At 40.3% G+C, this 25,770-nt stretch overlaps 1 protein-coding gene across 5 annotated transcripts; it reads right to left on the bottom strand.

Moving 5' to 3' along the window:
• Positions 1 to 6,246: 6,246 nt before the first annotated feature.
• Positions 6,247 to 22,646, bottom strand: UPF3B (UPF3B regulator of nonsense mediated mRNA decay). 5 transcript variants are annotated; one of them, XM_042242450.1, is made up of 11 exons: positions 22,391 to 22,646; positions 21,423 to 21,529; positions 21,154 to 21,260; positions 17,336 to 17,434; positions 15,726 to 15,836; positions 14,236 to 14,279; positions 13,622 to 13,804; positions 13,201 to 13,239; positions 11,213 to 11,373; positions 10,584 to 10,878; positions 6,247 to 7,348 (listed from the first exon to the last, which is right to left on the bottom strand). In XM_042242450.1, exons 1-11 carry the CDS (start codon positions 22,544 to 22,546, stop codon positions 7,199 to 7,201), a joined length of 1,452 nt encoding a protein of 483 aa, XP_042098384.1. In that variant the 5' UTR covers positions 22,547 to 22,646; the 3' UTR covers positions 6,247 to 7,198. The 5 variants fall into 5 exon arrangements, with proteins under 5 accessions (XP_042098384.1, XP_042098389.1, XP_042098387.1 ...); XM_042242455.1 differs by lacking the exon at positions 21,423 to 21,529 and adding an exon at positions 21,584 to 21,633 and having other exon boundaries at positions 22,486 to 22,646; XM_042242453.1 differs by having other exon boundaries at positions 22,486 to 22,646.
• Positions 22,647 to 25,770: the final 3,124 nt, after the last annotated feature.

Genomic DNA, 25,770 nt, shown 5'->3' with positions numbered 1-25,770 from the left:
GCATCCACTTGTAGCCTCTTGTTCCTTTGCCCTGCCTTCAACCTTACGACGATCCCACTCTCGGCTCTCCTTGCAGCTAACTTCCTGTAGGACCCCAATACTGATGATGCTCCCACCTCACTAGGACCACCCAGCCTTTGAACCTATACCCTTTCCCTATTCCCTCTGCTGCCCCGCCATGTCTCCTCTTCCCTCCTTATTTCACTTAAATTGTATCAGCCACTCAGTGGTCCACACCCTGCCCTTTTTTGTACTTGCTTGGAGAAACCGTAACCCTGGTAAATCCAGTTCACCTCCTTGACAGCCTGTGCCTCTGGCAGCTGAATGAGGCTGAAGAAGACTGACGGGCCTCCCTTGAGGTTCATAACCTCTGGCTTCCAGTGGTCTCTCAGTGCTGCCCTGCAGCTCTGAACTCCCCCAGTGTAGCCACCCTCTGGTCCTCTTAGAGCAGTGCTCTTCAAAATTCACCGTGCACACGAGTCACCTGGGAAATTTGTTGGACATGGACGACAGGTTCTCTCTTTTTTTTTTCTTTTGGTTAAGCTGGGTCCTCGTTTCTGCACTTGGGCTTTGTCTAGTTTCAGTGAGCGGGGGCTACTCTCTAGTTGCAGTGTACAGGCTTTTCATCACAGTGTCTTCTCTTGTTGCGGAGCACAGGCTCTAGGCATGCAGGCTTTGGTAGTTGTGGCACACAGGCTTAGTTGCTCCATTGCATATGGAATCTTCCCAGATCAGGAATTGAACCGGTGTCCCCTGCGTTGGCGGGCGGATTCTTACACACTGTACCACCAGGGAAGTCCAAGATGAGAGGTTCTGAGTCTGCATTTCTGACAGCTTCCCAGGTGACCCCTGGTCCCAGAAAGGGCCTTAATCAGGGGGCTGGCACACTGTTTCTGATAGCAAATATTTTAGGCTTTGCAGGTGACATATGATGTTTCTTATAGCTAGTCAACTCTGCTGCTGTAGCTACTGTACATAAACTAATGGGTGCGATCAGGTTCCAACAAAATTTTAGTTACAGAGACTAAAATTTTAATTCATAGAATTATTTAATATCACAAAATATTATTCTCTTTATTTTTTCCCCATTAGTTATAAATACAAACCAGTCAATCCTAAAGGAAATCAGTCCTGAATATTCATTGGAAGGACTGAAACTGAAGCTGAAGTTCCAATACTTTGGCCACCTGATGTGAAGAGCCGACTTCATTGGGAAAGACCCTGATGCTTGGAAAGATTGAAGGCAGGAGAAGGGTAGTTGGATGGCATCACCAACTCAATGGACATGCGTCTGAGCAAGCTCTGGGAGATGGTGAATGACAGGGATGTCTGGCATGCTGCAGTCCATGGGGTCACAAAGAACTGGACACGACTGAGTGACTGAAAAATAATCACATAAATACAAAAGCCATTCTTAGCTTGCAGGCTGTATACAAATAGGCAATGACCAGGCTTGGTCCGCAGTTTGCCCACTGTTGGCCTGGATGGCTGTCTCAGCCCTGCTTCCTCCCTTCTCACTCTCAGCGACAGCCTTGCTTCCTAATCACTGAGAAAACTTCAGCAATTACAGGAGAACTCCACAACTCACCTACCATATGCCAGCTACCAACACTGTACTCCAATCCTCTCTACCTTTGTCCTGTTCCTACAATGGATCCTAACCCCTGTTACCTATTCAGAAACCTGTCTCTGGCTGTTTCTCCCTTTCTGTCCCTGCTTTTCCCTGGATTGTTCCCATCAATGCACAGATAAATACGTGGTCGTTTCTCCCATCTTAAAAATCCACTCAAAACAAAAACCTGGTCTTTATTTAATTTATTTATTTATTGTTTATTTAAATATAAATTTATTTATTTTAATTGGAGGTTAATTACTTTACAATATTGTATTGGTTTCACCATACATCAACATGAATCCGCCACAGGTATACATGTGTTCCCCATCCTGAACCCTCCTCCCTCCACCCTCCCTGTACCATCCCTCTGGGTCGTCCCAGTGCACCAGCCCCAAGCCTTCAGTATCATGCATCGGACCTGGACTGGTGATTCGTTTCATATATGATATTATACATGTTTCAATGCCATTCTCCCAAATCATCCCACCCTCTCCCTCTCCCACAGAGTCCGAAAGACTGTTCTCTACATCTGTGTCTCTTTTGCTGTCTTGCATACAGAGTTATCATTACCATCTTTCTAAATTCAATATATATGCGTTAGTATACTGTATTGGTGTTTTTCTTTCTGACTTACTATCATTCTATATGTACTTTTCAGTTACTCTCCCCATCCTTTTTTTTTGAGCTATAGTTCATATACCATAAACATCACCATTTTTAAGTGTATAATTCAGTGGGTTTTAGTATGTGCACAACCATCACCAGTATCTAAGTCCAGAACATTTTGATTACCCCAAGAAGAAACCTGTGCCCATTAGCAGTCACTCTGCAGTCCCCTTCTCCTCCCAGGCCTGGGCAACCATGTTCTGTTTTTATGGATTTGCATATTCTGGACATTTCATATAAATGGAATCATACATTATGTGACCATTTGTGTCTGGCTTCTTTTACATAATGTAATTTTTCAGGGTTCTTTCATATTGTGGTATGTGTCAGTACTTCTTTCCTTCTATGGCTAAATAATATTCCACTGTGTGGACATATCATTTTGTTTATCCATTTATCAGTTGATGGACAGTAGGGTTGCTTCTGTGTTTGGGGCTACTATGAATAGTGCTATAAACACTGGTGTGCAATTATGTTTGAGTTGTTTAGTTGCTAAGTCGTGTCCAACTGTTTTTACTACCCCATGGACTGTAATCTTCCAGGTTCCTCTGTCCATGGAATTTCCCAGGCAGAATACTGGAGTGGGTTGCCATATTCCCAACCCAGGGATCAAACCGCATCTCCTGCATTGGCCAGAGGATTCTTTACCACTGAGCCACTGGGGAAGCCAGTATGTTTGACTACGGTGTTTTCAGTTATTTTGTATATATATCTAGGAGTGGAATTGCTGGGTCATATGGTAACTGTTTAACCTTTTGAGCAACTAGTGGGGTATTTTCCACAATGGCTGTACCATTTTACATTCCCTGTAACACTGTATAATTGTTCAAATTTTTCTACAACCTCCCAAGTGCTTGTTATTTTCTATTAAAAAAATTATAGCCATCCTAGTGGGTACCCGTACTCTCAGGAGCCCACTCCAATTAGGTTTTCACCTAGCACTCAAGCTGAAATTGTCCTAAGATTATCAGTGACCCCTGTGTTGTGAAATACTCATTTCTCTGATCTGATCTGACCTGTCAACATTTGTCTTAGCTGACCTCTCCTTAGAATGCTTTATTTACTTGACTTCTAGGACAGCACATTTGGCTTGGTTTTCTTCCTATCTTACTGACTGCTCCATCAGAATCTTTTTTTCTGGTTTTTATCTCATTTCCTTCTCTTTATTCAAAAGTCATCTTCTCATGGAAGTCTTTCAGCCCCCATCCACGACCATCATACTCCTTTTCCCCTGATTTATTTTTCCCCCTAAGTGCCTGTCACTTTCTAACCATAAGTAGTTTGCTTATTTTCTCTCTCTACTTTAATGTAAGCTCCATGAAGGCAGGAAGTTTGTGTTTTGTTCACTGATGTAATTCCAGAATCTAGAACATGAATGGCATACGGTGTGTGCTCAGAAAATGGTGAATCTTGACTAAATGGCTGCATGAATGATGGCAGCCTGAACCTGGGCTATGAAGGGCTGGAGAGGAGGGAGATGAATGGGCAGAATGATTGAGTGGCCATGGGGAGTGAGGATGGAGTCAGACCTGATCCTCAGTGCTGAGTGAGTAGGTGGTTCACATCCTCTGTAAAACCGGATGGGAGGAACCTGAGTTCAGTTTGCGGCCAGAGATACTTGGGGTCTTTGGATGATGTCCAGGGGATGGATTAGTCAGGGCTGGAGATGTGGAGGAGAGTCTTAAAGTCTGGAAATGTGGATAATACATCAGGTACCACAGTAGCAATGAACTGTTATGCATTTACCCATGTCTCCAGAGTAGGAGCTGAAATCAGTATTTGGTAGATGAACAAATGAACTCTGTGAGATTTTGAAGGATGGCCGATCCTATATATTGTCAGTATACACTTTCCAAGAATTCACCAAATGGCAGCTTATCTGCTCCTTGCTTCCTTTCTAAGGATATAAATGGTCATAATACATTGTTACAGTGTAGAGGACAGTCCCAGAGATAGTAAATTCTGGACTACTCCATAAAAACATGTACACTGAGCTTCTATATACCCAGAAAAGGCCACAAAACTAATTAATCTCCTATGGAACTAAAGATAAGGTCAAGTTAGATCTTAATTTATAATCAGTTAAATGACTGCCTCAGGACTACTTTGTATATGCCTGCTGGGCAAGGGGATATGGTTTCTGATTTTGAAGGCATGAAAGCCTCATGAATGTATAGGCCACCCCCTTTCCACTGCCCTGTAGGTACCTATTCTCACTACCCTCGCTCCTTGAACTTTTCCTGCCTATTTTCCCTTAGCATCACTTCTCTCCACCAGAGCAGCAAACTCTGCAAGGCTGTCAGCCTCAGGAGGGCAGGGACCTTATTCACAACTATGGCCTTAGTGCCAACATACAGGAGGTGCTAGATGAATATTCAGATATCCAGTGTTTGAACTGTCTCCATCCTGTCTTTATTTCCAAAGAAATCAAATCTGTATCTGAAGAAGGCAAAAATGCCATCAGTTGCTTTGCAGGAGGGAGGGCCCTCCTGTAGTCTCAGCAGTTGGCCTGGTTTAGGGATTTTCTTCAGCAACACTTGGCAGCCTAGGGGCAGATCCCCACTCCTTCTCACATGGTGCACTGTGCTCTGGTTATTTCTGGTTGTCTCTTGACACCACTGGCTGATGGTTCCTCAAGGACAAGGGCTTGTTTGAGTCTTTGAATCCCAGGGCTTAGCACACAGTCAGAGACTAGTAAATGTTTGTTAAAGGGAGTACATCAATGGATGGAAATTTAACAGGGGATAGGTAAGTATGGTTTAACGAGTTGGACTGGCAAGGCCAGCAGAAGAGAAGAGGGAGGTAGTGACACAAAAACAGCCATGAGGGCTGGAAACAGGCCCCAGGCTGGGTACAAAGGCAAGTGATGCCAACTCATGACTGATAGTTTTGGCCCCAATACCCTTTATCTATCACCATTTTTTTTTTTATTTCTCTGAAGAGCTGTCTATGCTGTTTCCATTCTCAGGGCAGTCTGGCTTTCATTCCTTATCATTCCAGGTCATCAGTGATTTGTTAAGTCACTGAATTCCATGGCCTTTTTTCAGGCATCACACTGACCTTCCAGCAGCATCTAACCCTGATGGCCACTCCCCTTTCCTTCTTCATTCTTTTCTCTTGGGTTAGGTAATACTGGTCTTCTGGTTTTTCACCTACTTTCTGGCTACTCCTTTTCTGTCTTTATAGATACATTCCCTTACCTGTTTAGCATCCTTAAGAGTTCTTTAAGGCTGGGCTCTAGGTCTATTTCTGTTTTTTCCCTACTCTTTCCCTCTAAGTGATTAAATCCAGGTCCATGGCTTCAATGATCACCTAAAAATAGATGAATTCCAAACTGGTATCTACAGTGCAAATCTCTCCTCTGAGCTCCAAGACCTGTATGTCCATCTGCCCCCATCTCCACTTCCCACCTGCCACTCACCCCTCACTATAACATGGTTTCTTTCTCACCAGTTCACACATGCTTCAATAGTGCCAAATCCAGTGAACACTGCATGTTTGTCTTCCTTAATCTCCTCTCCCTGTGGCATGGGACACTGCCAGACATTCTTCTTGAAAATTCCTCTTCCTTTGTGTCAGCTGAGGAGCATTCTCTTTCAATCACCTTCAATGTCTCTTCCTCTTTACCTGCCTTTTGGGATTCTGGTTTCTAAAAGCTGAGTAAACATAAAGCAGTGACTTATTAAGTAAACGCAAACTGACGCCATCATAGGAGAAGCTGGCAAGATGGAAATGAAGCAGTAGCTCGAGGATGTCGTCCAGACGAATTCTAGTTCTCATGGAACAAGAATGGTGAACCATGATTTGGTCTTCTTTGGGGGTAAAATAAAAGCACGGTGCTCGTGAAGGCAGAAACAAATAGCATTCATCCACTTTCAAAATTCCCAAAAGATAAGTATCAAAAGTTTAATTTCTCAAAAGTAATAGCTATTTTGTAAGGTTAATAAACACACTTAGCTTCATACTTGAGTGATGTTGATATTTATTGACATCAATGCAAAACAAGCTAAGTTGCTATTTAACAGGAACAAATATTGGTGCAGTTTCCTTCCTGGAGAGGGTAGGCACTCAGCTCATGAGACCTAAAGTCAAACAAAGACTGGATTGTCAAGAATCAACTAAGGGTTAAACTTTACAAATATAAAAATTACTAAAGGCAAAAGGAGATGTTTAAAAACAATTTTTTTACACTAATCTCACGTAAGCAAACAAAGAACTAAACTGAAAGTGAAAGTTGCTGAGTTGTGTCTGACTCTTTGCAACCCCATGGACTACATAGTCCATGGAATTCTCCAGGCCAGAATACTGGAGTGGGTAGCTGTTCCCAAACTAATCCTAAAACTTTAGGACATAAGATATCGACATGACATGACTATTTAAATTTCTGCATAAGTGAAAATGTGTTATATCCTTCACTGTACTTGTATTACAATTACATGCTTCTTGCTTCTACACTACACAAAGTCAACAGTTATCACCAACAATGACTATAACTAGATCTGAACGAGACTTCACAGTGACTCTGCTCCATTGAAATTTAAGAAAATTCAATCCAGGATTAAGAAAACCTTTTGATTTTAAAGCCACTTCTATCTTCTTCTCGTGTCATACCTAAATAAGTCCTCTCGTGATACTTCTTGCCTGCAAACTGCAATGCGTGTCCTCTCCCCCTCAGCTTTGTCTGACACTTTAAATTTGTAGGAACTGCATGAAAAATGAAAATTGTACTTCCAATCTGAACCTGCAATCGGGTTCCTGCTTTAACGCAAAACATACTCCTCTGCAGTGTACCCCACCAGCACAGCGACCCCCTTTCTCTCTCTCTCTATTCCTTTGCCCTGAAGGCACTTCTGGATTGCTTAATTCGTGCTCTTTGGCTGCCTAGACAGTCAGGACACCTAAGGCCATTTGGACCTATCACTCCTCGCTTCCTTCTTTTCTATGGCTAATACCACTTTCCTGCTTTTTTTCTATGGCTGAATCTCCGGACTTGGTGCTGTCATCAGGGGGACAGAGTCGATTTCGGCTTCGAGCTCCTGGCTGGTAAAGCTGCATCGCTGGGCGATCCTAAAGTAAAATGAAATGCTCATGTTACAAAACTGCTACTAAGCATGTCCAGGGGAATATATATACCAGTGAGAGCCCACACGAGATCAAAATTTGAGGGCACAGTACATGACAGTAAGTGTTGATGGTTACTTGGCTTCAAACTGCCTGCTTCCTTTCCCCTACCTACAAAGAAAAACAACTATTTCACAACTATTTATTTTTATAAATAAAAAACAACTATTTATAAGCAATAGTTATCAAGTATTATTTTATATGCCCAGAGTAAATTTTGATAAGTTTACTGCCTAATTTTCTTTACTATCTCAAGATGTTCTGAATCAGCTTGAATAGTTTTTATTTAGAAACTGTGGTTGTTGTCTACCTCTCCTCCCCATCAGTAAATGGATTTTAAAATGCACCGCCACTTAAGAAAATTTTAGGAGTGAAAACAATAATAAAGAATGCCAATTCTTAATACTGCAAAGTCCCTGAAGTTATGAGCTCAGACACTAGTAACTTAGCACAAATATGACTCTCTCTTAATTCAGATTTGACAAGGTGACAACCCAGCTTGAGAATCTCTAGGTAACACTTTACATCTCAGGTTCCTAAATAGGCCTCAATATCATCACCAGGTACCTCTCAGTTCAAGTAATGTGTTTGGTTTATCACAATATGACCCTGGAAAACTTAAATGTATAGGCCTTTTTTCCCCTAATTCAACAAAAGACAACATGAGCCTTCCTTGTCCTTTCTCCCTGACATATGAAAGAGCCTTAAAGCATTATTCTCAAGCGAGTAATTCCAGCAAAACATTTCACTGTTTTAACAAGAAGAAACATTAAAACAGATGAGACTGCCACATAGTATTTAGAGAAGCTGATGATGGGGCTGCCAGTGTGCAAAGATAGTACAAGTTAAACGTCAACAAGGGCAATAACTGATAATAACAAGTTGGAGTTCACCAAGTATTTCTAAATCCACAAGTTATTTAAAGACTAAGCAGAACAAAACTCATTGATAACCCCTACAAGTTGCTGGGACACCAACGCATTACTCTGAATACTGTAAATAAAAGGAATGGATCAAGTGCTATTTTTGCCTTTCCTGTGTGAACTGAATTTCAAGACTAACCAAATAGTTGATAAGGGAAAACAACTCTCTGTGGAAGAATTTCAGATCATAAATGCAACAGGAAAGGCAGAATTTGTATATATATCAACATTTTCCAATCTCTCCCTATGAAATAATGAATCTAAACAACATCATTAGGAGAAAGGCTGACAAAATCTTACATGGATCAGGCTTACAATACCTGAGCTAACTGATCAGCCATTTTTCCAACTTTTTATCTCAAAAAATTTTAAATCTATAGAAATGTTGCCAAACTTGTACAATGAATACCTAATACCCTTCTCCTAGATTCATGATGATTAACATTTTGTCAAAAATGCCTTTGCTGTCTCTAGTGTGTATGCAGGCACACACATACATAGATACATTATTATTTTTGCAGAACCACTGGAGAATAAGTGCTTGTGTATCAGCTTGTATATCCTCGGAGCAAGGACATCCTATCACATAACCATAATACCATTATTATTGATCATATGATTCTTCATTGGTAATATTTCAGCTTGTGTATCCTAAGAGCAAGAACATCTTATCACATAACCATAGTACCATTACTATTGGTCAATCTTAACATCACAATAAACGGATACCAAGACATTGTATGCTTCCTGATACAATGCAGTAGGAACTGCACACCACCACCTATCAAGTATTCTTGCCAACAATTGGGTCTGAATATATTAAGGCCTCTAGATGAGGGGGCCACCCACCTCTTTCTGTGAAAAAAGTTTGGCTCTCAGCCATGCTTATTCTTTTACATGCTGTTTATGCCTACTTTCCTACAAAGCTTACTGGTTTTGACAGAGACCACGTGGCCCACAAAAGCCTAAAATATTTACCATCTGGCCCTTGAACGAAAAAAAATTTCTGACCCTGCTCTAGATATGACTACTGGTTTTCAAGGAAACATAGAAGGTAGCGGAACATGTTCAGTGTTACCACAGGGATATAATTAGCCACTCTGGACTATTAGACGCTCTAGAGGGCAAACTGGTTTCTGCAACAAAGAAATGGTAGAAAACGAAAGGAGGAGGAATTACTTAGATTAAAAGAGACTTAAAATCGGATCAGTTTCCGGAAAGACTGATAAAAAAAAAAAAATAAAAATAAAAGAGACTTAAGGGAACATTTCAAGCAAATACAATTTGTGGACCTTGTTTAGAGCCTATAAAAAAGATGTTAATGAAAAGAGATGTTAATGAGACAATTGGGAAAATCTATACATTGGGTAGATAGGATGCTAAGGAGTTATTGTCAGAAATTCTTCTGTCTGGTGTGAAAATGCTATTAGGGTTATTTTATTAAGAAAAATAATATTAGGGTTATTTTATTAAGAAAAAACCCTGGCAATCCAATGGTTAAGGCTCCACACTCCCACTGTAGAGAGCATGGGTTTCGTCCCTGGTTGGGGAACTAAGATCCCATATCCCATTTGCCTCACAGTGTGACCAAACTTTTTTAAAAAAAGTCTTTACTCTTTACATATTTACATATGTCTTTACATATTTAAAGAAGAAATTATCTGTCTAGGTTTTGCTTGAAAATAATCCCATAGGAGTAAGATGGGGTAGAGTAGAAAGAAAATTGGCCACAAGGTGATAATTGCCAAAGCTGGGTGATAAGTACATCCTACTACTCCTCTGTTCTCTCTACTTTTGTGTATGTTTGAAAAGTACTGCTACTGCTGCTGCTAAATTGCTTCAGTCGCGTCCGACTCTGTGTGACCCCATAGATGGCAGCCCACCAGGCTCCCCTGTCCCTGGGATTCTCCAGGCAAGAACACTGGAGTGGGTTGCCATTTCCTTCTCCAATGCATGAAAGTGAAACCTGAAAGTGAAGTCGCTCAGTCATATCCGACTCATAGTGACCCCATGGACTGCAGCCCACCAGCCTCCTCCGTCCATGGGATTCTCCAGGCAAGAGTACTGGAGTGGGTTGCCATTGCCTTCTCCGTTGAAAAGTATACACAAACTTTAATAAAAGGACCCCACCAAGACTGAAAAAAGATACAGATAAAGTTCCCCTAAAATTCCATAACAATGAGCTAGCCCTCTCCTTTATACTTGCAGGAAAAGACAAAGAAAATCCTCATGAAAAGAAGTTTAATGAAATGCAGCACCTTGTTTCTTATGCGATCTCTCTTAACCACTTCTTCTTTCTTTTCAGTTTTTTCTGAGCTGCCTACTGGCTCTGTACTTTCAGGCTTCTTTCCTTTATCCCGAAGTGTTTCTTTCTCCTTCTTCATTTCTTCTTCCTTTCTCTTGAAAGCCTTCTCTTTCTCATAGCGCTCCTTCTGCCTCCGGCGCTCTTCTTCCTGCCGCTTCAGCCTCTCTCTCTCCCGCAGGATGCGCTCTTGGTCTCGATCATAATCCCGCTCCCTCTCCCTGTATTCTCTGCCACTCTCATCTTCAGGTCTGCACGAAAAACAAATCTGAGAATGCACCCTTGAAGCTCTTCTAATCACAAGGAACACTCTGATCCTGCCTTGGCCACTCCAACGAGGCTGAACTTTCGGAGCAGCATTGAAAAAAACAAAAAAACTACTATTTTGAAAAGCAATTTGGAAAAAAACCCCAAGTCATTCAACCAGATTAAGATACTAAAATACTTGAAACCTGTCCTCCTCATCCCCATACCCCTCATAAAACCCAGTATCTTGATTCAGGTACAAGTCCAGAATGCAGCAGTAAAACTAGCAGCCAGAAACAGGTCGAAAACAAATGTACCCAAGAGCCCTCGACTACCGACCTCTTAGGCTTTTCATCTTTAAATTCACCCTCAGAACGCTTGGGCAATGTACAACTTTGCCCACTGGCTCTTTCATCACTCAGATTCTCTTTGTCCAATTTCTTGAGCTTTTCTCTTTTGTCCAATTCTTTTTCATCTCCTTTTTCTGGCTTCTTGAGCAGCTTTAAAGAGAACAAACTTAGGTTTATTTTGAAGGATGGGATTGTCTTCTGATTCTCGCAAAGAAAACAATATACTAAATATTTTCAATGCAGGCTACTGAAGGCCCCGTCTCTGCAGTACTCAAACTTTCAGGTGAACAAACAGTGCACAAAGAGCAGTAATTTGCTAAAAGGGTGCTATTAATGTGAAAGTGTTATGCACTCCAGTGAAGTGGTTTAATCACTTTGTGGCAATAGGATCAAGACTCCTTTGGCTTTAAATGGGTCAACCTTTGAGTAGATCAACCCTTACTTTCAAGTATGCCTTCTGTAGCAAGCCAGCATATCGGTATAACTTGATAGGAAAATATGGTACAAATTTAAAATGCTAGCCAGGTCATTATTGCTGGACTATTTTTACACAGTTATTAGAACAACAAATACCTTGTCACCAAAGGAGAGATCCATTGCAGGAATAATTTTGCCTTGAGTCTGAGAGTAGCTACATACTTATGATGGTACAATCATACTATCATTAGAGATGATAAGCAAGAATTATTTGGCATTTGATTTAAAAATCCAAATATCTCATACAACAGAACTGTGAAGTTCCATCTCTACTGAATAGGAACTGTTCAATGTCATATGTATATATGACAGAATGCAATTCTAAAAAAAGTGGTTTATAAAGTTCAGATTGTTAACAGAAGTTTATTATGCCGCTTCTACAAATCTCTCTAGAATACACCCCCAAGTGTTGGATATTCAGAGAGATTTTTAGGAATTTCAAGTCTCAGAGTGAAGGCATCATACAGAGTTTCATCTCAGTGTGAAGGCATCATACAAGCCACGAAGCTAAAGGCAAAGCATCGCGCATGAGACTTAAGCATGAAGTATTTCAGCACACAGACAGCCACTGAAAACAGTGAGTCCAGAGTGGACACTATAGAGGCACCAGTGCAAAGTGAGGATAACATGTGCAGGTTTCATTGCAAGTGTTCTTATTTCTCTAATGAACATCTTCGTCAGGAGCCAAGATGTTCATTATTCTAATAAGACTATTAACGAACGTCTCTAGCATAGCCGGCTTGACCTTCTGCCTTGCTGACAGAAATAGCGAGTCAGGTTGCTTGTAGCAGGGCAGACACAGAGATTGATAGAAGGAATTAAGACGAGAACCTCCCCACCCTGCCACCGCCAAGCCCCTTATCACCAGTGAGTCCTGGAGAGCCTCGGGGTGCCCTAGCGACTTGACCGGCTGAATTCTGAGGAGGTAAAAGGAGACTCAGCCATCATCTCTGTGAGATTTTCTCTGACTTTCTCTGCCATACTATGTACAAGTACTTCCCTGGGCAGTTTGCTGGAGCAAGGGCTGCCCAAGCCAGGCCCCTGGAAGGGAAGCAGCTAGGCTGGAGTCTTTCCACAGGTTTTCCTCTTCCTACATGCACTGTGTTAATCAGAATCTGCTGCTCACAGATTCCCAGGGAGACCCAAGAAGGTAACGTGGGGAATCATGTGAGAGGGGAGAGGATGTATATTCCAAAAACTCCCACAAGGCAGCCAGGTATGAGAGGTGTATAAAGGAAGGGGAAAGAGCTCTTAAGGCATGGCTGTCCTCTCACTGCACATTGTTGAAGCTTCTGGGTACACAGCAGAGCATCAGGAAATCATCTGGGTTTCTTTCTAAATCAGGAATTTAAAACGGTTCAGCTTTTAAGACTCAAGTCAGCCTGAGGGCATTTTCTACAGGTAACACTACCACCACCGCCACCAAAAGGACTTATTAACTAAGACCTGTGTGTGTGTGACATGATACTAGGTGCTCTGTATCATGTACTTGGTCCTTACATTTTTCTGATTCACAGCTTGTAACAGAAACCTGTGTACCTGAAGACAGTGGAAAACAAACAGATGAGGCAACTTCATGTATCAAATATGAAGGAAAAGCTGAATAAAACCCATAATTCATGCCAGCCAGCCCTACGCCCTTATATATGAACTGAGAGAATAATAATCCAAAATCGAACATTTTCAATGATTATAAATAACACTGCACTAAAGAAATCCCATGTAAACTACTTAATCTTTTAAATTATCTTAAATTAAGAGTAATACATGAATATTACAGGAAAGATTCACTCCCTCCCAAAAAAGACAAAAACAAAACTAAAATAGTTTACACCAATACAAGATGCATGCATATTTGAAGAAGTAGATATAGTACATGCAATTTTCAGCAACATGCAGTCGGTTTAACTTATGTTCATACCTTAATCTTTGGTTCATCCTTTAATTTGTCCCTTTCTGGAACTCTGTCTATCTTCTTTAGCTTTTCTATATCTTTGCGTTTTCGTTTCTCTTCTTCTTTCCACTTTCTCCTCTCTTCTTCTCTTTGTCTTTTTCTTTCTATTTCTCGCCGCCTCCTTTCTTCTCTCTTTTCTTCTCTCATCCTCTGCAAAGAAACATCAACAGTCTTCAGACAAGGTAATTACCACCAAAAACATAGTTCAGAAAGTACGGTGGGCACCCACTTAACTGTATCATCTTTCCTTCCCACTTTCCACTTCCTTAACCCCCTCCCGACTCCATTCAGAATATGAGAGAGAAAAAGACCACAGCCTGCTCATCAGTTTCCCACTGCTGCCTTGCTACAGTATCCAATTCAAGAATGCCACTGGAACAAGCTAAGGAACCCCTAGCTCTGCAGAGTGAATCTATGGTCCAACAACCAGAGTGAAGGAGCAGGTCAGAGAGCCAAATATTTAAAGAACAGTGGTAGAGAAAGCAGCTATCCCTACTGTACGATCCCAATGCTCTTAAATTTACAGAATGCGAACCAATGAAATAGAAGTATTGTGAGAACCAGAAAAACAAAAGGTTTACCTGCTTGTTTTTCAGGAAGCTCAAAAGTGGAGTTGTCTTTTTAGCTACACAAATGTAAACAGATTATTAATAATACTTAATCAAACCCTAGAAAGGAGTCCATTTTCTGACATTCCCTGCCAACCACCCGAGGTGGGAAAACTACACCCCTCAAACAGTAAGTTCACAACTATCTTATTGGAAAGAAGTTTTATAATAGTCTACTTAAATTAGGAAGGTTTAAAATATTAAAAGTTAAGAAATTTAAATTAAAACAATAAAACAATTTTTAAAAAGAGCAATTCCTGGTGTCAGTGAGAATAAGGTGTGAAGGACATTCTCTTGTTTTACAGATGGGAGTATAAATCTGTTCAACCAGGAAGAAACTGGGATAAGGGGCTAAAAATATCTAATACTTTTGACCCCGTAATTCCACTTCTGGGAATTTATTTTATGGAAACTATCAGAGGTGGGCTTATATTATGAAAGTGAAAGTCGCTCAGTCGTGTCTGACTCTTTGCAACCCCATGGACTATATGGTCCATGGAATTCTCCAGGCCAGAATACTGGGGTGGGTAGCCTTTCCCTTCTCCAGGGGATCTTCCCAACCCGGGGATGAACCCCAGGTCTCCCGCACTGCGGGTGGATTCTTTACCAGCTGAGCCACCAGGGAAGCATCCATTAATAAAAACCAAGTTTTAAAAGAATATTTAATTCATTTTTCAATATTCTGAACAATGCTATCTAATCTTACAGCTAGCTTTTTGAAAAGCATACTTCCTTTGGAGAAATTCCTAGGAGTGGAAATCCTGTGCAGGTTGGAGGCTATGCTTATGTTTAGAGCCGATGCAGTAGTGACAACTTAATACCAAAACCAACATCCAAGCTAGAATTTCTCAAGAGGTTTTCAATTCTGCAGTAACCAATGTCATTTTTTTTAATATTTTCAAGTCAAAATTTTTTTTTACGAATATGAACTTATTAGTAGAAAACATCAACTGATCTTCAAAGACTCATTAACATCTTAAGGTCCCATATAGCTCTTCAAAGTTTTATACTAACATTTGTGTGGCACTAAATAAGTCAGAGGGGGCTTCCCAGGTGGCTCTTCTGGTAAAGAACCCGCCTGCCAATGCAAGAGATATAAGAGACCCAGGTTCTATCCCTGGGTGGGGAAGATTCCCTGGAGGGCATGGCAACCCACTCCGGTATTCTTGCCTGGAGAATCCCATGGACAGAGGAGCCTGGCAGGCTATAGTCCATGTGGTCACAAAGAGTTGGACATGACTTAATTGCATATGTGCAATTAAGTCAGAGAATATTTCCCATCTTATTGATGGATTCTTATAATCCTGTGAGTCAGCTATTATCTGCACTTTATAGTAGAATGAACAGTCTCAGAGAAGTTAGTGCCTTTACTATGGTCACATAGCTAGCAAATGATGGAAGTGGGAGTCTGACAGGTCTTCTGATGAAAAAACCATAATGCTTAATTTCTTTTGCCCACTTACCTATTAGTTCTCTATTTTTTGCTTCTATTTCCTCTAGCAGTGTCTCTGGAGTAGATGTCATTTTCTCATTATCTGCAGCATAGCTCTCCAAAAATTTTCTATATTCTGGATCTAAATAATTATTTAAGTAAATAGAAAATATAGCAGACTTTAAACAAAATAAGAAATATTATCCAGGATATTTACTTATCAAAGAAGATAATTTTCTGCTTCATGGAAGATTGAAAATAAACCCAACTATACCCATAAGATAGACTATTTGGGGCTTTATTGGTCACTTACTCTGAGAACTCCTATTAGATATACCGACAGAGTCAGGCAAAGTGAGACACCATGCATTGTAACACAACCTCCAGGGATGTTAAGTAGTTTGCTTTTAAAAACCACCACTCCTATTAATCCAGAGTCATACTTATGGGAGAACTGTAAGCTATAGCTATGGGACCCTCAGAGAGTATCATGTAGAGCATGTAAGCAGTTCCTACATGGGTACACCTCACTTTAAAGAAACTCAGAATATCAAAATTGGGTGTTCTAAACACCCAATAAATGAGGGGGGATGTCCTAGATGTGGCACTAGAGGTGATGGTAATATCTGGAATTCTTTCCTACATGCCTCCGACATCAGAAGGGGTAGCACATCTGAGTCATTATATTCTATGTGGAGAATGCACTGTGGAGCATGTCACCTGATCTAGTCTTCAACATCTGAGTCTATGATACAGTCAATAAGCAGCTGTGTGTTGAGTCTTGCCTGCGTTTTCTTTATAAAATACACATTATAGTAATAAATAATAATGGAAACCAAACTAGGTGATTCTGAAATACCAATCTGATATAAAATATTATGGCTAAGTCCTTAACCAACAACCACATTACTGAGATCTCAAAACCTGGATCCAGTTTACCATAAATGGCAATTATTTGTTTTTTAGTTCCAGTATTTCAGTTCAATGTGTGCAGTTAACTGCATATTCAAAGCCTAGAAACAGGATTGGCCACTTCAGTTACTTTATGTTGTTACTCAAGCACAGAAATTTTTCCATCACAGTTCTCAATGATAACTCTTCCTCTTTATACAAATGGAAACCAAAAGTCAAATAAATAATCATAAAAATGGTAAGGGGCCTTAAGGAGTTGTATTTTGAAACATCTGACTTTTTCCATTGTCTTCTAATGAATATACCTAAGGTGATTTACTACTCAACAGTCAACAATATATTGTTTAATGGTGAAGGAATGAAAAGCCATTAGCCAAAGAGAGTGATAACTAGAGGAAACCCATCTCCATTCTAACAAGCAAAGCTTTCATCAGTGAATTACATTTCTCATGAACTTTATTTCGTATGTTTTCTTAATTTAAAAGATTGGAGTCCACTCAATTCCCACAAAGGTAATATATTCTTCTAAAAATCTATGGCCCTACTATATAGCACAGGGAACTCTATTCAGTATTTGGTAATAATCCATATGGGAAAAGAATCTGAAAAAGAATGGATATATGTATAACTGAATCACTTTAACACAACATTGTAAGTCAATTATTAATCGAAGATTAAATTTAAAAACACATGGCATTAGCGCATTAAGTAACTAGAGCTATACTATACCATCATCAATAGTTCCAACTTTAGTATCTCTTTTCTTAGTCTTCTTTTTTGCAGCTTTTTGAAAAGGTGCAAATTCTACGATGGCAGGATATTCCTGACCTGTTTAGAAAAAATAGCACACTTGCTAAAAGAAAGAAAATGTCAAAAATGGATACAAGAGACTCAACCTCCTGCTCTCTAGGCTTCCTTTGATGACAGTGATCTGAATAGGGTCTCCCAAAAGACATAAATCTTATTGGCACAACTAAAATCAACATGGTACCAAAGCAGTCCCCAATTCATACCGAAAAAACAACAAAAATATATGGGAGGGAATTAAAATATTCATTTAAATTCAACCTCTAAACTCTGATATTGTGATATGCGGGGGGAAAAAAATCTACAAACTAATTTTCATTTAAAAAATATATCAAAGGGAATCCTTGGTGGTCCAGTGCTTAATACTTGGCACTTTCACTTCAGGGTCCAGACTGGATTCCTGGTGGGGGAACTAAGATCCTGCAAACTGCATGGCACAGCCAAAAAGCAAACAAACAAAAAACAAAACAAGATCACAATACTGACTATACAGGGGTATAAATATGTCAAAAGTCACCAAATGCACATGTAAAATGGATGCATTTTAAAATGAAAATTATACCTTAATTGATTTTTCTACAAAACCAGAAATCTCTACAATAAGTAAGGCTAGAGACAGAAGGCAGGTTAGTGCTTGTCTAGAGATGGGGTGTAACAACTAATGGGTACATGGTGTGATGAATGTGTTCTAAAATTAGATTGTAGTGATAGCTGCACAACTTTGTGAATATACTAAAAAAACACTGAACTGTAATTATTTAAAAGGGTGAATTTTATGGCATGTGCATTATATCTCAGTAAAGCTGTTATTAGAAAATACAGCAGGAGACACCAAAAGCACAGGCAACAAAAGTGAAAAACAGATAAACTGTGCTGCATCAAAATTAAGAACTTCTGTGCATCTAGGGACACAATCAACAGAGTGAAAAGGAAGCCTACAGAACTGGAGAAAATATTTTCAAATCATATATCTGATAAGGGGTCAATATACAGAATATGTAAAGAACTGTAACTCAACAACAACAAAACCCCCAAATAATCTGATTTTTAAATGTTCAAAGGACTTGAATAGGCATTTCTCCAGAGATGATATATAAATGGCCAATAAGCAAATGAAAAGATGCTATGTGCTTAAGAATGTGAAGAGATTAAAATATTACCTCACTAATCATTAGGGAAATGTAAATCAAAACCACAATGCAATATCACCTTATACCTGTCAGAATGGTTACTATTAAAGGGGGGAAAAAAAAACAGAAAATAGCAAGTGTTGGCAAGGACATGGAGAAATTAGAACCCTCAGGCATTACTGGTGGGAATATAAAATGGTGCAGCCACTATGGCAAACAGTATGGTGGTTCCTCAAAGAATTAAAAATAGAATTACCACATGACCCAGCAATTCCACTTTGGGGTATATATTCAAAAGAAGTGAAAGCAGAAATTTGAACAGATGTTTGTACATTTCCAGCAGCAGCATTCACAATAGCCAAATGTCTCTCAAAGGATGAAAGGATAAAGAAAATGAAGTATATACATACAATGGAAAAGGAAATTCTGACACATGCTATAACATGGATTAACCTTGAGGACAATATGCTAATTAAAATAAGCCAGTCACTAAAAGTCAAATACTATTATTCCATTTATATGAGACACCTAGAATGGTCAACTTAATAAGAATAGTGGTTCAAAGAGGCAGAATGTATTAACAGCTAGCTGTCAGAGGCTTGGGGCAGGGAGAAATGGGGAGTTGTTTAATGGGCAGAGTTTCAGTCTTACAAGATGAAGAAGTTCTAGAGATTAGCTGCAGAACAATGTGAATGTACTCAGCACTACTGAACTGCACACTTAAAAATGGTTAAGATGATAAATTTTATTTATGTGTATTTTACCATAATTTTTAATAATGTCAAAAACCAAAAAAAAGCAATGAGATAATGATACATACTATAACATGGATGAATCTTGAAAACATGCTAAGTAAAAGAGGTAGTCACAAAAGGCCATATATTATATGATTTAGTTCATATGAAATGTTCAGAATAAGGAAATCCATAGTTAGTAGATTAGCCGTTGCCAGGGGCTGGGGGAGAGGAGAATGGTAGATGACTGCTAATGAATACAGGATTCTTTTTGAAGTGATGAAAACATTCTGGAATTACCCAGTGGTGATAGTTATAAACCTCTGTGAATATACTAAAAACCACTGAATTTTATGGTATGAGTTATATCTCAATAATAATTTTTTAAAAACCTAAGTGACTACTGGAAAAATACATCAAATCCTTGCTATAGAATAATGTAATAGAAGGTATAAAATACCATCTTTACACCTTTGGTGTGTAAACATAAGCCAGGATAAATTACTAGAACTGACCATTAGATATCACAAAGCAGTCACAGAGGAAACAAGATTTTAGAAATCCTAGTGAGTGCAGAATCATATTACCTTAATAACTGATATACCTGAAAAGGAATAGATAAACCAGACCGAAGCAAAAGGAAATTGTGGAATATAGGCAAAAAAAAAAAAAATTAGAAGTGAGGCCAAACAATGGGAGATGACTGCTAATGAATACAGGATTCTTTCTGAAGTGATGAAAACATTTTGTCTACCTAAGGAATTTGGACTTTTTTCCCACAACTGCTGTCTTAAGTCACTATCTTCAAAAAGATTATTTTCATGGCAAAGTAAGACTAAATTATACAGAAAATGGAAAATTCTATAAGTTTAGAGAGAGTGGTTGTCTAAGCATTAGGTGATGAGGACATGTGAAAGTATCAGTAAGTCTAACGTCCTCAGTCTAGATGAACAAGATATTAAAAAGCAATAAATTGACAAAATCCATCACTTGTTTAAATGTAAGGGATAAAGAGAGGAAAAAGTTAAACACAACTCAGATTTTCAGGAAACCATTTGCTATCTACTGGAATAAATTTGTGGAGCAGAAAAGTAGCTGGTTTGGGGGGATTAATAAAAACTGGACAAACATAGAGGCAATTCTTCAACTTTTACTGGCATATTCCCTGACAAAGATTTCATTTTTTACCAACTCTGAAGTAATATTGAAAAAATATAATCTAACAAAAACACACATCATTCAATATTGCATAGCCAAAAGAAAAGTAGCAAACTTAGTAGCAAAAGTAGCCAGACTTGGACATTCTCTGGCTAAATGTTGCAAGCAACAAATAATAAAATGAGGGTTAATGCAGAAGTTTTTCTTCCCTATAAACTCCTGGATAGGAAGTGGGAAATCATCAAGCTCAGTGGTTTAATTACATACAACTTAGAATGTTAAACAGTACTCCAACTGGCAACTATTGACATAAAGGATCTGAATTAAATAAGTATTGGTCCTTGAAGCAAGATGAGAAGTAAATATTTAAAACTTGTCATACAAGTTTAAAGAGTCACTTGTCAGTATCACTTAAAACTAGTAAATACTCAAGACAACGGATCACCTAAAACAGGGCAAAAGAACTGTCACAGGAGGAGAAAACAGTGGCAATTTCCTTTGGTTGACAAACTAGAGAAATAATAGGTTAATACAAATACCTGTAAAACCTCATATTATCTATTTATAAGGCTGTCATAAGCTTATCAAATGCATAAAACTCTTTAAATGTTGCTCATCTTATCACTCAGGATTTCAGAAACACTATGAAGGCATCAAGAGAACAGGGATACACTGTCTTAAACAAATGACAAACTCCCCTTCAGTTAAAAGGACTCACCTTTATTGTCAAGGAATACATAACCATCAAAACGATCCCTGAACAAAATAATGTCCTCTTGGTTTTTAAAGTTGATGTATGCTCTTGCATACATATGAGGATACAAACTGCAGGAAGGAAAGCAATTATGTGAATGTGCTTGCAGGTGTCTGGCTGAATTACAAGTATGCATATATTAAAAAGGCTCAAAAATAAAATAGAAATCATGAGTAGGATTAAAAAAAAGAATGGAAGAAACCTTTTTCATTTACCCCTCCCTCTTATTTTACCTAGTATCATTAGAAAAAAACTCAAAATAATCATGCTCAGGCATAGGCTGAAGATGTTCCTGAAGCTGCTCCTTGGTCAAAGTGGGCGGTAATCTCCGAATTACCACCTTAAGAAATGAATAAGGAAAATAAAATTAGTACAAATCAATTTTCTGTCATACCTGAATCACTGTTCCTGAAGAAAGTTGGCCTTTAAAAGATGAGATCACTTCTAAAAACCCAAGAGAATGTTCAGAACGCTCAGAACGATTAGTCAAACGTTAACAGTAACATAGTTTAAAAAAAAAAAAAAAAAAAAACTCTCAGAAACGAGAACTGCCTGGAGCAAGGAAATCTTAGGTTCTGTTAACCCGAAGCCCCACGGTTTACTAGGTTTTCGCCTCATTTTCTGTCACCCATTTTTCAGTAGTGGTAAGAAATTTGTAAACCAACCCTGGTCTTTTGTGGGTGCCAGGAATTCTTGATTGATAAAGTCCTTATTCAGTCAGCATAAAGAATTCAAAATTCTAAGAAATACCCCCAATTCCCTCACTGCTCCCCGAACAGAATGTACCCGATTTGGCCCAAGACCATTAATAGCCGCCACCCACCCATTCCCTCAACTAACCTGTTAATATTCCTATCACGTACTACTCCCGCTGGTGATAGCACCTTTCTGTTTAATAATTCCCCCTCAATTCCTCATCCTTTTCGCTATCGCCCCCCCCTCCCATCATCATCTCACGGCTCTGACCTAAACCCTTCCAGTCAGGGAATCCCCCCGCCCTCCCTCACTCCCATCCCGGAGCTCTGCCGGGAAGGGAACCCCCATTTTGGGAGAGTGGATGAGACAGGGTGATGCGATTTTCACTCAAGTGAAGAAACAGAGGAAGAGATTGGGAGAGGAAGAGGGCAGCCCCATTCCCAACCATCTTTCTCGGGTGGTGGAACCGTCCCGCCCTCTCCTGGGCCAACAGCCGGCCAGACACCTTGCTCAACGCCTCTTTCTTCTCCTTGTTCCGATCCTGCTTATCTTCCCCTTTGGTGCTGTCTCCCGAAGCCCCACCGCCGCTGCCTGTAGCACCTGGAGGAGTCAAGAGGGTTACTCGCTTCTCCTTAGGCCTGTGCTCCTTCTCCTCCTTCATGGCCACAGCTTCGCTCCTCACCGCGGTAGCTCGGCCTAAACGCCGCTACGCCGGGCACCTACGCCTCCCGGCCCGCTCAGGGCAGAGCTCCGCCCCCAACAAGCTCTCCTAGTGATAAGCCGACCCCAACGCTCCATTGGGCCCCGGCAGGATCTCGCGAGACTTCAGGGCATCCGGCTTCCTTCGCTGGAAAGGTTGTAACACCTGGTCTTAGCTTCCCTCCCGCGGAATCCCCGCATCGCCCAATCCCCTCGCGGCCCAGACTCCCTCGGGGCCGCTCATTAGCATATCCGCCATCTTGGTTAGGACGAGTATTTCACGGACTACAAATCCCGGCATTCAAAGCGGTTACCCGCTTCTGGCTGAGTTCTGAAGTCGTAGTATTTCAGGTTCCCTGTTTATAAGTAAATGGAAAGTTTAATCTTGAAAGGTTAATGTTTTTCAGATCGAAAGATACACTCTAAAAAAAAAAAAGAAAGATACACTCTGTGGGCTTCGTTTTCCAGAGATAAAATCGATGTTATCCAAAGTTTACCTCACGAACGACTTGTATTTTCTATTATTGGTTGTAAAGTGAGCTTTCAGAACCTTTAGAATTTCTTTTCCTTATATTTTTTAGGATTCACAGACACTCAATGCACAAAACACTGACATTTAAAGGAGTATTATGACCAAAATGTGTGAGATTTGTTTTCACCGCTCTTTTTAAAAGTTAATAGGAATCTATCATGGTACTGATGCCCTGTAGGTAGGAGAAAATAAAATCCAACTCACTTTAGATAGGATTGACCTCCTTCCAGCTTTTAAAAAGGCCAGTTATGCATTATTTATAATATCTCCAAACTGGAACAACCCAAATGTCTGTCAATCCACTAATGCATAAACAAAATGTGGCACATCCATAGAATGAAATACTGCTGCTGCTGCTGCTAAGTCGCTTCAGTCGTGTCCGACTCTGTGCGACCCCATGGATGGCAGCCCACCAGGCTCCCCCGTCCCTGGGATTCTCCCGGCAAGAACACTGGAGTGGGTTGCCATTTCCTTCTCCAATGCATGAAAGTGAAAAGGGAAAGTGAAGTCACTCAGTGGTGTCTGACTCTTCCTGACCCCATGGACTGCCGCCCACCAGGCTCCTCCGTCCATGGGACTTTCCAGGCAAGAGTACTGGAGTGGGGTGCCATTGCCTTCTCTGGAATGAAATACTACTTAATTACAAATGAACCCATCCATCCATCCACATGAATGAATCTCAAAATGGTCATGCTGAGTGAAAGAAACAGAACACAAAGAGTACATGCTGTATGATCTCATTGATACGAAATTCCAGACAAGGTAAAACTAGTGAGAGAAAATTCTTAAAGAGATAGGAATACCAGACCACCTGACCTGCCTCTTGAGAAATCTGCATGCGGGTCAGGAAGCAACAATTAGAACTGGAATCGAACAACAGACTGGTTCCAAATTGGGAAAGGAGTAGTCAAAGCTGTATATTGTCACCTTGCTTATTTAACTTATATGAAAACTACATCATGAGAAACACTGGGCTGGATGAACCACAAGCTGGAATCAAGATTGCCGGGAGAAATATCAATAACCTCAGATATGCAGATGACACAACCCTTATGCCAGAAAGCAAAGAAAGAGCCTCTTGACTGATGAAAGTGAAAGAAGAGAGTGAAAAAGTTGGCTTAAAACTCAACATTTAGAAAACTAAGATCATGGCATCTGGTCCCATCACTTCATGGTAAATAGATGGGGAAACAATGGAAACAGTGACAGGCTTTATTTTGGGGGGCTCCAAAATCACTGCAGATGGTGACTACAGCCATGAAATTAAAAGACACTTGCTCCTTGGAAGAAAAGCTATGACCAACCTAGACAGCATATTAAAAAGCAGAGACATTACTTTGCCCACAAAGGTCCATCTAGTCAAGGCTATGTTTTTTCCAGTAGGCATGTGTGGATATGAGAGTTGGACTATACAGAAACCTGAGCTCTGAAGAATTGATGCTTTTGAACTGTGGTGTTGGAGAAGACTCTTGAGAGTCCCTTGGACTGCAAGGAGATCCAACCAGTCCATCCTAAAGGAGATCAGTCCTGAATACTCATTGGAAGAACTGATGCTGAAGCTGAAACTCCAATACTTTGGCCACCTGATGTGAAGAACTGACTCACTGGAAAAGACCCTGATGCTGGGAAAGATTGAAGGTGGGAGGAGACAGGGACGGCAGAGGATGAGATGGTTGGATGGTATTACCGACTCAATGGACATGAGTTTGAGTAAACTCTGGGAGTTGGTGATGGACAGGGAGGCCTGGTGTGCTGCAGTTCATGAGGTCGCAAAGAGTGGGACACGACTGACCAACTGAACTGAACTGAGTGAGAGAAGGGCTTCCCAGGTGGCGCTAGTGGTAAAGAACCCATCTGCCAATGCAGGAGATTGAAGAGATGGGGTTCAGTCCCGGGAAGATCCTCTGGAGGAGGACATGGCAACCCACTCCAGTATTCTTGCCTGGAGAATTCCTTGTACAGAGGAGCCTGGCAGGCTACAGTCCATGGGGTTTCAGAGTCCTGACTCGACCGAAGCCATTTTAGCATGCACACAAGCAGATCAGTGATAGCCAGGGGCAGGGTTGGGGAGAAGGGAGGGACTGCAGAGGGGCTTCAGGAAACATTTCGGAATAATAAAAAATATATTTTTTTATCATGACTGTGGTGGTGGTTGCATTTGTGTAAACTCATTGAATTGTACACAAAATTGCCAAATGTTATTTTATGTAAATTATTTTTCGAAGATCAGCCCCTGAAATGAAAAGAAATGCAAAATTTGAAAAATGTTGCTCTGCAAAAGTCCCAGAAGGCTCCTTAGGAGAACGGAATGGAAGACCCATGTGTCTCCTCCCAACCCAAGAAAAAGAAATCTTTTTGCATGGAGGAGCTAGTTAGTAGTGATCTTGAAGAGACAGCTGATGGTGGAAGTTGTTCCAAGAGGAAGAACTCTTTCCCCAAAGAGGAAGCAGTTAGTGACCCTGAGGAGTCAGGAAAGAAGAGAGTCCCCAAGATAAAGAGGAAATTCTCTTTCAAGGAGGAGCCACTCAACCATGGACCTGCTGCTCAGCAAGAGCAGCAGCTCCAAGAAAAAGCTCCAAAAAGCTATTGCAGGAAGATTATTAATAGAATGGTGAGGAATAATTTGCAGACCCCTATATCCCAATAACGGAGAA

The sequence above is a fragment of the Ovis aries genome, chromosome X, assembly GCF_016772045.2.
Source record: "Ovis aries strain OAR_USU_Benz2616 breed Rambouillet chromosome X, ARS-UI_Ramb_v3.0, whole genome shotgun sequence".
Classification (NCBI taxonomy): domain Eukaryota; kingdom Metazoa; phylum Chordata; class Mammalia; order Artiodactyla; family Bovidae; genus Ovis; species Ovis aries.
This window is presented reverse-complemented; position numbering and strand designations above follow the sequence as displayed.